Raw genomic sequence first — 13158 nt, 5'->3', positions numbered from 1 at the left:
AGACCTTTTATTTTCTTGTCTTATTTTAAGAACTTATCCTAAGCAGATGGGCCTAAAGGCTGGCCCATAGGGTGCCAAGGCCCCTAAAGCAGTCAGGGTTTCCCATTCTGCACTCATTTGCAAACGTTCCCTTTCTCAAATACTTTTTTCTTCTAACAGAAGCTCTACTAGGGTTTGAACATTTCCCTCTTCGAGCTCACGCAACTCCATTGTTTCTGCTCATGTAAGTAATTTTTCCCTGTGTCTTCTTTGTTTTCAGCTTTATAGTCTTGAGTCTAACTAGGGTTCACCTTGGTAGCCTATTTTAAATGGTTCCACTGTTTTCCAACTCCTTAAATTGTTCTTGGAGCTGATGTACTCACTACTGTGGTGTCAGAATCCTCTGTTAAACCCTTTCCAGGTAAGGGAAGCTTGAGTTTGTAGTTATCTGTAATCTTTGTATGCTTCTGGGTCTGAATCATATGTGTGATGTATGTTCGTGGTTGATTGTGTGATATTAGTGAAAGCATGATTTCTTTTGGTGTCGCGTTCTGTGTTTCCGCGAGTGAACAGTGGTGGGCACTATTTTTCTTGCCCAAGTGAGCGTGTCTCGCCCAGGCGAGACTAACAAAGGCTCGCCCAAGCTTTTATGTGCAAACTGTCGCCCAGGCGACTGGATTTCTTTTTTGAGTGAAGCGTGATCTCGCCTAGGCGAGAAGGTACTCACCTAAGCGAGAATCCGTAGGGGCCGTTGTTCAAAGGCTCGAGCTCTCGCCTAGGCGAGGAGGGGCTCGCCTAAGCGAGAGGATCTCTCGCTTGAGCGAGGTCTTCTAGCCTGAGCGAGGCTGGGACAGGTTTTGTACTACGATGTGAATGGCCCACTGATATGGTTGCTTACTGTTTGAATTGGGAAGCATGAGATGTATGAATTGTTGTTTATGCATGATGTTGGTATTATGGGAACTTTCTGATTGGTTGGTGAAACACGTACAAAGTGTGAGTAGGACGTAATTCCATGGCTCTTGTAGGGAGAGCTTATGGTGGTGCCCCACTTAATGGACGTAATTCTATGGGCCCTCCTAGGGGGAATCCATGGTGGTGCCTCAACAACAGGACGTAATTCCACGAGGATAACGTGGTGGTGCCTCACAACCAGGATGTAATTCCACAAAGGCCATGTGGTGGTGCCTCTTGTAAGGGTGTAATTCCACGAAGGCCTCGTGGTGACGCCTCACTACTAGGACATAATTCCACTATTTTGTGGTGGTGCCTCATTATGCGTATCCGAATTGTCTAGTATTGGAGTTTTAAATGGTTTGGTATCTCCTGTGTGGTTTTTCATTATTTATGCTTGACTATGTGATTGGACGTTGTGTGTTATGATGTAAAAATCTTGTGCTCTAGCTTACCCTTTCGCTTGTTTGTATGGTTGTGTGTGGTTTTCCTCCTTTGCGATGATCATCAATTTTATTGATGTGAGCAGATGTGAGAACCCCTGACAGTGGCAATGATAGTAGGGATGCTGCAGCTTGATGGTTATGGTCGGGTATTGGGCCCACTGTGGAGACCATCGGAAGGAGTTTTATTACTTATGATGGTCTTGTTTGTAGAAGACCTAGAACTACTATTTTTCACCTGTGTACTTTGTTTTGGGCCGTGTGGGGCATTTTTTTTATGTAAAATGGGTATGTTTGGTGTTCGGTGTACCTTCATACTCCAAACTCTATAGTCTTTGAACATTCATGTATGTGACGTTTTATTAATCTGAGGTTATCCAGTTTTTGGGATGTTACATATGTAATTCTTTGAAATAATTAAATATTGAAAAATGTATAATTATATTTCAAAATAAATTAAGTTTATTATTATTTGAAATGTAACGTATAGATTATTAAAAATTACATGTTCAAAAGTAATAAATAATTGATTGAAAAGTTGTTGGTGAAGGAAAAAAATATTTGATTGCAAAATTATATTGTAAAATAAATTGATTTGATTATCATTTTGTTGTTGTTGAAAGTTTATAAATTAGGCATGGATGATTTGTAGTTAATATTTGATATTAAAATTTGACGTGTGAAGTTTTAAATAATTAACTGTTTTTTAAATAATTATTTTAGTTTAAATTATTGTACAATTAAATATTTTTTTCCTTTTCACAAATAATTTTTGATCGATTATTTATTCCTTTATTTTTAAAATATAATTTTTAATTTATGTATATATTACATGTGAAATAATAAAAAACTTAATTTATTTAAAAATATAAATGTATATATTTTAAAATATTTAATTATTTCAAAATATTAAATCAGTTATTACATTTTAGAATATTTTTCCTTCCTTTTTAATTAAAAATAAAAAAATAAAAAAATTCTTTTAATTTTAATAAAAACGAAAATTAAAAATAAAAAAAATCCAATTCAGAATTCGGTTTTCCAGAAATTGAATTGTGACTGGTTTTCAAGTCATGTTCAACATAAATGAAGTTAGAATTCGATTCTCCAGAAACCAACCTCTAAACCAATTTCAAAATTGTGCTATTGCTATAAATATTAGGCAGAGCATGCTATGTGAGAAAATAAAAAGGGAAACCGTGCTATTTTGAAAAAAAAAAATCACCACATTGTTGACGTTAGTGTATCTTAATTCTATTGATCAGATTTCTTAATGAATAAAAAACCAAATACTTTGGGTCTCGATGGGATAATAAATATTAATAAGAGTGTCAATGTTAGGTTAAATAATTCTATCGATCCCATTTTTATTGAGAAATTTTAAATAGATTTCATTACTTTTATTTATTTTAATTTGGTTCTTATTTTGAAAATTTTATTTTAATTAGGTGATTTCCGTTAATAATATAATAACAAGTCATGAATTATGTGTCACGTGTCAACTCCTAGTTTTTTTAATTTTTTAAATTTTTTAATATTTAAAAAAAATTGTCACGTGTCAAATTGACATTGTGCCACATGGAAGAGGTTGTGTGATGTAGCAGTGTCATGTGTCACTATTGAACGTGAAAATTTGCAATGTAGTATCTGTATTTGTTATTTTGCATCAATTTGGTTCCAATTTTTTAAAATTGAAGCAATTTCATCTCTATCCAAATTGAGGCCAAATTTATTTTTTATATAAATTTTACAATGATATTTTTATTATAATTGATATTTTTAATGAAATTAAGTTTATTTAAATTTATATTTTACATTGAACTTTATTTAAATTTTGTTTTAAATATTTATATATATATATATATATATATATATATATATATATATAATATAGATAAATGTTAGAGTTACTTTAAAAATAACAATTTTATAAATTTAAATATAAAATTTTAAAACAATTTTATAAAAATTTAGAATAAATATATTTAATTAAAATTTTACATTTCAATTTATGAAGTTGTTATTTTTAAATCAACTCTAACATTTTTCTAGAAATTATTTATATATAAATATTTGAATAGGGATGAAATTGATGCAATTTTTAAAAAAAATTAGCACCAAATTATGACAAAATAACAAATATATGGACTAAATTGAGAATTTTCACATTAAACAATGACACGTGGCACTGCCACGACCACATCATATTGCCTCTACCACGTGGCACAATGTGAATTTGACACATAACATTTTTTTAATTATAAAAAAAATTAAAAAAGAAACAAACAAGCTGAAACGTTGTTATTAGTAACAAAAAGGACCTAATTATAACAAACTTTCCAAAATAAGGACCAAATTGAGACAAATTAAAAGAATGAAACCTACTTGAGATTTCCATACGAAAATGAAGACCAATGAAATTATTTAACCTCAATGTTATTAAGCATGAGGAATAGATTAAAAAAACAATGCATAGCTCAAATTAAAAGGTCATCAGAAAACTATTTTAAAAGCATTAAGAGCAACATATATGTTTGGATGAAAAATCATTTGAAAACTATCTCAAACACAATAAAAATAATACATAAACTTGAATTAAAAATAACTTCCTTTATGTGGTGTGTTTCTCCTCTCTCAATCTCTCTCATCAGAACTTGACATTTTCCATCAAATAGACAATAACTCGATTCTTAAAAGAAAGTCTAATATACCAACTCAGAGATGGAGTTTTGATGAAGTTCACAATGATGATAACTTATAAATTGGTCTAAATCAAGATGACCACAAAATCTTTAATGCCTGAAAATGCTAATAGATCAATAAATGATTGACTCTATAACAAGGTACAACGAGAAACTCAAGTGAGAGAGGATAAAGTACGAATGATATTCTCTAGCGGAGTGTTAATGTCATGGCTAAGAATGTAAAATCATTTTTAGGATTTCTATTGGAAAGTTTGTAGTAAGGGTATGAGGAAAACTCTTGTTAGGAAAGATAAGGTCATGGAGCAGTTACTAAGGACCTTGGGAGAGATCCTATGGTTTCAATTTCTTCCTTATTCTTCAATCTTGTAAACATGTTCTCCACCATTGAGAGTTAAACCTATTTGTTGGTATTAAATGTAATAATATGATTTCTTGTGTATTTTGCGATGTTAATACATATATTTTTTCCAATTCATTGTTAGTATTTGATTTCTATGCTTAATGCTTATTATGACTTAATCACCTATGCCTTGATTGTTGGTTCTTTTGGGAAATATCTTTGGAGCCTATAACTAAAGTTAAATACCTAATGGATTATTGTATCTATGCATAGAACTTGATTCATTAGTAATCTTAAAACTCTTAAACTTGATGCATGATTGCTTGTTGAGGATTCAAGGGATTGGAACTTGATAGTTATCATACATTCAATGTCACTTGGAATAGATTTGGGTATATTTGTGAGTTGATTTTGACATCAAATTGGAATTGAGATATCTAAGAATGCATGAGAATGAAGTGAATGAAATCTAATCTTGAAAATTGTAAATATTCTATGTTAAATTTATGTTGCACAACAACTTTTGATAAAAATACAAAAATAGTTTCTTTGTATTTTTGTGAACTTTGTTGTCCAATTAAGTGTAAATTGCAAGAGTTGTTGAGTGTTACACAAGTCTCTTGGGAAAACGATATCTGGACTTATCCACTTTATTACTTGTACGATTTGGTACAGTTGTCAATATTGTAACAAGTTTTTGGCACATATAAAGCCTATCTAAGATGACAACACATGTAAAACCTACCTAAGATGACAACACATATAAAACCTGCCTAAGACGACATAACATACAAAGTCTTCCTAAGACGGCAGCACATGCAAAACATGCCTAACACGGTAGCACATACAAAGTCTACTTAAACAAGAGCACAAAAAGCTACCTAAAATGGCAGTTCAAAATGCCTAAGACGACACTTGCATCAATAAACCGACTACATCACAATCAAAGACAATCACCTACAGTCGCAACAACTCAATCCACCTACAAGCATAAAACCGACTACAGCTCGGGCCAAAAGGTCACCTACAGTCACAACAACTCAATCCACCTGCAAGCACAAAGCTGACTACAACTCAGCCAAAGGGCCCATTATAATCGCAACGAGTTCGTTCCACCTGCCAATCAAACTCCCGAACTTGGGGGGTTTGTATACTTACCCAACCCAACAAATACACTAAAGAACATGGTCCAACAAGGCTCATTCAACATTATTGGCCTAAGGTGGTTAAATAATATTAACATAAATATTTGTTGGTTATATTACCATATATTAACACGATATATGGTGAAATCAATTTAATTATATGATATATTGATGTCATAAATTTCCTTTTATACCGTATATCAACAAAAATATATGGTTAATATAGCTAAGTGGTATATTTTTGTTATTGTTATTTTATGACACATACATTAAGATTTTATTATTTGATTATTTGTTGATATTATCTAATATTCTCAAATTTTATAACATATTTCATGGTACTAGAAACCTATAAATACATATGATATTTTCTTAGGGAGTATAATCTGATTTATACTCACTATTCTACTCTTATATATTTATAGATCTTAAAACTCTCTTACCGACTTAGACATCATAAAGTATATTGCAAGTGGATATTCTCCATCAAGACTACTCTAACCACCACTTGAATTTGTCACTTGTCTTAAAATTCACGCTCTAGATCCCAGTAAAAATAACTTTAAATATACAACAATATATAATAAGTGATTTTGTTCTATTTGATTTTGATTATTACTTTTTAATTTAATATATGAATAAATTCTTTGGGTTTAAGAGAAAGTAAAAAGAATTGATTTTATTTATTTTTCAATTTTTCTGTTTATTTCATAAAGAGAGTTCTTCAGTTTTGTTCTTAGTGGATCAGTTTTGTTCTTAGTGGATGTGAGTTGTTTACTGTGTAATAAAAGGCATGCCTAAAAATATGTCTAAAGATTTATTTATCTAGAATGAGAATTAATAACAGTTCAAAAAGAAAAAAGAATGTTGTGTATAAAACATAAACGAATCTTCATCCTCCATTACAAGGAAGCAAATAGCTATGAACTGTGCCATGTACAATTTTTTCGTTAATGAAATTGAAAAGTAATCTAAAAGTTAAATCTAAATTCTTAAAACCGAATTATCCTTCCCACCTAACTCAGAGATCTTTGGAGACTGTTGTTTGCTGGTTTAGATTTACTACTTTCCTATCATCAGAATGCACTGAAACTTCCATATTGACATCTTTTGCTTCAGGACCATGTTTTCTCTTATGCTCTGTTGAACATTTTGTATGGAACAACTGTTAAAATTTAAGACTAAAAATGCATATATATATATATATATATATATATATATATATATATATAAAATAATTGAAAGGGAAGAAAATTACTTTTGCTGATAATTGCTTGTCTAGTCATTGCTAAGAAATCTTCCCATTTTAGTTTACACAATTCCATTTTCTCCTCTTCCTGAAGCTCAAAATTGGGTTCTCTTCCACACATGAAAGCAGCCCTTAGAGAAATAGATCACAAAGTAGTAGCTCAGTTAGTACAATGAAACAATAGTAAAATTCTGCAATGCATAGATTTAATACTATTTTTCTAGTTCATGTTCATTGAAGATATTAAAATCTCAAACATGCTGAGACTTCTACTGCAGATAGTGAACTTTACATATATGTAACAAAGTTTAATATAAAATTGGGGGCTGCAAAATAACATAGTTAAAGACTCTGAATCATCTTGCTAATGCAGAACAACATAACTGAATGTTTAAATCTTCACAAGACTTTATAAGTATAGAGAATGTAGAATTACTATGATACACATACTTGCCACAGCAAATGGCTTTTAAACTCCATTAAAAAAAAAATAGCCTCATAAGAATAGATTATACATGCAGAGGAATCTAGATAACTCTCTTGGATAGCACAATAATCCTTCTCCCAATGCAATGTTACTACTCAAAAACAGAAATGAATGGTGCTGTAAAAAGAGTAATTAAAGGTCACTACAGTTCTACAAGTGTTAATCAAGAAAAAAATTAGTATACGGTAGAAGGTCCAATAATAAAAATTGAATATCTAAAATGTACAGATTATTATTGTAAGTTTCTTGTGACTCAGTAAGTTGTCTAAGGTTGAATAAGTAAGCAAATGAATACCAAAGTTTGGCAGTTTATCAAGCACAATACGACTGTAAGAAATGCATATTCTGTAAATGAGTATGACTCAGAAGTTATCTAAAAAGACCATTCGTAGTCTTAATATGGTACAATTCAAAACAATACCTGTCATATAAATGAGCAGCTTCTTCTTGTGACTCAACTGTCCCTAAATGGATCTGTTTCTTGTCTACTTTTATGGCTGCCTGCCACTTCATGTTTTTGTAATAGACCCCCCTCATAAAACATGGTTCTTGATCATGAGCATGTTTCCTTAAATGTTGCTTTCTGCGTTTAACAGGTGGTCCTGATATATGCTTTTTCAGTAAGTTATAGTTAAAAAAAAAAGAAGATAAAACTCTGACAATTTGAAATGAAATCAGATATAGAGAAAGTAAACTAAATGACCATTTCATGTTATGATCAAAACAGCATACAGTTCCTACCTTTTCAATTAACCCATGATTGTCAGGTACCATTTGCATTGCACAGCACAACATTCAATGTCAATCAATTAAGAGTTTTATGCAAAATTATATTCTATAATGGACTTCAGTGAAGAAAATATATACTCAATGAAATTAATGTTTAAAAGGCTCAATTAATTAGATGAAGAATTAACCAAGAAGTTGCAGATGTTCCAATAAAAAATTATTAAATAATCTTGTTCAGTATTTGTATCTGAAAACATTGTCATAAACAATGTTCGATAAGAAAGACAGACCACAATCTAAGATCAAATTAGACTAGTGATTTAAAATGATATCAGATCAGAACAAAAAATGACAAACACATCTCCTTCTCATATAAGTAAAAGATAGACCTTGTGTTCATTCTATGATAAGACTGATTACTAACTCCTACAAACTAAGAGTGTCACTTTTTCTTTATTACAAAAAAGGTAGGATTGTGTAAGTTTTATTCCTTACCAACTTCTATTCATGATTTTCCCATTATACTTTTCTTGTTGCAGTTCATACTGTATAGAATCAGTGAATAATAAAGAAAAAATAGCAAAAAACAAAAGGGGAAGAAGCATTACAAACATTTTGTAAGCAGAACATCTCTTACTAGGTTGACTTTCCAGTTACAAAACAAAATAGATCAGATATAACAAAAAGAATAACATGATGTCTAGGAAACCAAACCTAGGCTTTGTTGACTAGACTCCTCTTTGGACAAGCTGGAACCAGATGCATTTGATGATCCCGGTTCATCTTTCACGACAGTGTTCTAGGAAACACAAACAGAAGTGTTGTTTATTATAAGTTTCTCAATTGAAAAAATTTGAAAGAAAAGATAGAATAAACGTTTAATTGTATCAATCAATGGATAATTTCATCAAGATTTTACTATTAAACAATAGCATGTTGCAAATTTTAGGATTTAAGTAAACCCAGATGTAAAGAACAAGCACAGTATAAACAAACAGAAACAATCCTTTTATTCCTCTTTCTTGTAGTGAATACTTTTACCATCACAAGTAACTAGTAACATTGATTTTTTCCACCAACAGAAATTTTCATAGGATTTAGTGGACTTTGTTGAAAACCAGATGCCTATAACTGGAAGTTTATTATATGTTCAATCAAATTCAGTGTGAACCTATTTTTGTGCTTTTTTATGCAATATGCAATGCATGAAGTGCAAATAACCAATGCTAGAAAAAAGGAGTTATTCAATTCATTCAGCCAAATGGAGATGACAACAGAAAAATGTTAGGAGATCACTTTTCAATTTAGTTTTGTCCAAGTTATCTTTCACTGCTATTACTTAACAGGAGAAACTCCTCTCTTGTAAACCGAAAACAACTATGTGGAGGCATAAATGAAAATTTTATAAACAAATGATTTGTGCTTGTTGAATCTTGATACAAAACTATTGTAGGAAAAGTGGAAAGTAAAAACCCTATATCAATGAATAGTGGTGAAACATATTTAAACATTTTCAATTATAGAAAATGACATAAATGATGTTTAAATTATGCCTCAATTTCACATACACCAAAATATAAAATTAATGAAGTACATAATATTAACAGAAAAAGAGTTATCACATTAAATACAAGAGGACCAAAAACCTCAGATACTACCATTACAGGAAATAAAAAAAGCACCAAAACAGAAATATGCAATCATTCATTAGTTCCTAGAGGATTGGAGAAGTGAGTCATATCAGAAAAATTAGATTGTTCACTTACTTGAACTTGCTGACCTGAAGCTTCAGTAGCACTCAGATGCTCACAGTAAAGAGGAAGGGGAGTGACAAACGAACTATTCCCTACAAAGTTTGAATTAAATTAGTAAATAATGTCAATTTTAGCAAACTCAAAGCTACAAAAGCAAACTCAAGACTAAAATAAAAAGACATAAACCAAATTAAATGAAATATTTTATAAAACATTCACCTGAACATAGTCCCAGCAGTCTACGTCTTCTCAGACTTACCATTGTTAGTTTCAATCTACCAACCAAATTTTCTAGAGGACACTGATAGCAGTACCAATCCCTCTTCAATACTGAAGGAGAACCTGCAAGACAAATAAAACATTCTCAGAGAGAAAACAAATAGGAACATAAACATAGGAGAACAAAGACATTGAATAAACATCAAGAAAGGCATCCCAGAATGCAAATGCAATCAAAATGAAGATGTCTTTCATCTTTAGGCCATCTTGGACAAACCCATACAAAAACAGACCTATAACAATGCAGAGAAACCATGATCATCACCATACATTTTTAACCACCACTACAACCTTTATATGTGTAATCATGAAAATCAGTAATCCAATCATATCATCTCACAAAGTACAACTAGCCCATGAAAAACACATCAACACTAAACTCTTCCCAAAGACATAAACCAAAAAACTGCAGAAGAAAATAAAGCATGACAGAGTAAAATTCCCAGAATTAATTAATATACGCCACAATAATATTAATTTGGTAGAAACAAAAAATAATAAAATAATTCATCCACACAAACATCATCTCATCTGCGCGAACTCAGAATTCTCTGCTTTGGGTCAACCCATGAACCAAACACCTGTTCCACCAAAACCCAATTGACCACACACAGAGAACAAACCATAGCAGACATTCACACGTAGGTCAAGACAAAAATCCAAGAGAAAACCCACTAAGCCAAGAGAGAAATTTCAAAACAATGAAAAGAAATCATTGTAGGCAAAATAAGAAAATTGGTTTGCACCAACTTTTGAAGGAAAAGGTGATGAAGATTTACGTAAATTGTTGTTACAGATACATCTACCATCAACCCTCACCTTGATGTTTGGTGTGTGCTTTTTCTCCACAGCCTCTGTAGTGTGACTTATATATAAAGGAAGGGTAGTGAAGTGATTACATGAAGAGAGAAAGTTCTGTGTACAAGGTTTTGATCCAATTTTTGAATGACTGTGTTGTCCCTTTTAAAACAACCAAATAGGTATAAGGTTGTTAGGAGTTTGAGAAACATGATAAATTTACTATATTAACCCTTTTAAGATAATGGGTGAGAGATTTCCCTTATTATATTCAGGAGAATATGTTATATTAGATTATTTCTCTGATTATGATTTTCTTAGCAGTTTTTTATGATATGTTACCTATTTCCTTTTTTCATCTTAGTTTGTAAATTAAATTTTAATGTTTTAAAATTATTTACTGATAAATAAAACTAATTGTATATCAGCATTAGAGAAAAAATAAATAAAAACATGCCCACACATGTGTGTCAATTTTTTTCTCATGATAATAAAAAATAACTCTTATCATAATTATTAAAATAAAAAAATATTATTAAATTTAAAAAAAAAATATTCATATAAAATATTATAAAATAAATAATATTTACAACTTTATTATAGACAATATTTTTATTGTAGATAATTAACTGAATTTAAAAAAATAATTACAAAATCTAAAAAGTAATAAAATATAATCTATTCATAGTGATAAGTTGATAACAAGTTATATTCAATAAAAAATAGTTAGAAAGTTGTTATAAAGATACATTTTCTTTATTAAATAGCATAGATATACTATTTTTAATAAATTTTAAAATAAAACAATTATAAAATTTCGAATTTATTGTATATCATCAATATATTTTAATTAAATTCAAAATATAATTTAGTATGTATGGAAAGAACAGGATGATAATGAATATTATGAAAGAATTGGTTAATATCTGTTAAATAAAAAGAATATGTCACGATTTATCCAAATATAATATTTTTAGTTTGAAATATTGTTTGGCGATTTAAAGGAGTTATCTTTACATAATGGTTGAGATTAAAATAAAACCCTTTAATCACATAAGGATACTAATAAAAACTATATAATTTATTTGTTAAATATTCTCAATATTCTTTAGCATATTCTTATGACAAATCTGAATTTTTATATCAGTTATATACTTACATTATTATTATTATTATTATTATTATTATTATTATTATTATTATTCAATAGATATTTTTGAAGAAAGTAATTTTATTTTCCAAAAACAATTCACTCATTTATTTCATATACTATTTCTATATTATTTCTATATTTTTTATTAGTGTTTTTTTAAAAAACTCAATAATTAAAAATAATGTTATGCTATATAATTTAAAGAGTTAAATGTGTTTTAAATCATTTTCATGTGAAGTTAGATTTTGTCCTTATCCCAAATTTTATAGTAGGATGTAGTCCTAGTAACCAGACAATATTAATGGTGTTTATAGATGAGATAATTCAATAAGGTAATCATTTATTTGGAGAAATTGAAATTCTTTTAAAGAGAATGACATGTTTGGATGAGAAAAGTAAAAGAAAGTTGAAATTGAAGAATTTTTAGAAAGTATTTCAAATACCTAAAATAATAGAATTTGAAATTCACTTAAAATAGAAAGAAATTGAAATTTTTAAGTTATGAAAAAAGTTTACAGGTCCAAAAAGTCAAGTCGGGTCAAGCAGAAGGTTGAGACAAGTCGATTTGGGTCCAAGGTCAAGTTGGATCAGGTCGAGCCAGGCTAAAGGTCAAGTTGGACCAGGCTGGACCAAAGGTCGAGCTGGACCGACCCAAGTCGAGCTGAAGGTTGAGCTAGGTCAGGAAAGGTCGAAGGTCAAGTTGGGCCGAATGTCGAGCATGGCCCCGTCGAAGATCGAGCTGGTTCTGGCCGAAAATCAGGTCGGGTCAGACCGGGTTGAAGGTTGAGCTAGGTTGAAGGTCAAGTCAGGTCGCGCCACGTCGAAGGTCGAGTAGGGTCGGGTCGGGTCAAGTCGGGCCGAAGGTCAACTTGAACCAAAAGTCAATATGAGTCGTACTGAATTGAAGGTCGAGCTAAGTTAGTTAGACTCAAAGGTAGAGTTGAGTTCGCCGTAAAATATAAATTAAATTGCTTTATCCAAACAAGAAAATTGAAATTTAAAATATTTCAATTACTTCATCCCAATAATTACTTAAAAAATAAAGAGAATTCAATTTCAAGTAATTTAATTACTAGGTATTTCAATTTCTTGGAATTGTTGAAATTATTCATCTAAACACAATGTAAAGATATGTTGGTGTGG

The 13158-nt window shown here is 30.4% G+C and overlaps 1 protein-coding gene across 3 annotated transcripts; it reads right to left on the bottom strand.

Annotated features, from left to right (window-relative positions):
• Positions 1-6413: 6413 nt before the first annotated feature.
• LOC114166543 (ethylene-responsive transcription factor-like protein At4g13040) lies at positions 6414-11018 on the bottom strand. 3 transcript variants are annotated; one of them, XM_085667896.1, is made up of 7 exons: positions 10884-11018; positions 10005-10127; positions 9798-9877; positions 8746-8830; positions 7724-7904; positions 6825-6946; positions 6414-6706 (listed from the first exon to the last, which is right to left on the bottom strand). In XM_085667896.1, exons 2-7 carry the CDS (start codon positions 10045-10047, stop codon positions 6588-6590), a joined length of 630 nt encoding a protein of 209 aa, XP_085524022.1. In that variant the 5' UTR covers positions 10048-10127; positions 10884-11018; the 3' UTR covers positions 6414-6587. The 3 variants fall into 3 exon arrangements, with proteins under 3 accessions (XP_085524022.1, XP_027907092.2, XP_085524023.1); XM_028051291.2 differs by having other exon boundaries at positions 10844-10996; XM_085667897.1 differs by lacking the exon at positions 10884-11018 and adding an exon at positions 10586-10771.
• Between the last annotated feature and the right edge of the window lie 2140 nt (positions 11019-13158).

Source organism: Vigna unguiculata, chromosome 10 (assembly GCF_037176805.1).
Source record: "Vigna unguiculata cultivar grain cowpea cultivar isolate G323 ecotype 2 chromosome 10, ASM3717680v1, whole genome shotgun sequence".
In the NCBI taxonomy this organism is placed as follows: domain Eukaryota; kingdom Viridiplantae; phylum Streptophyta; class Magnoliopsida; order Fabales; family Fabaceae; genus Vigna; species Vigna unguiculata.
Note: the sequence above shows the minus strand (reverse complement) of the source record. Positions and strands in the feature narration are given on the sequence as shown.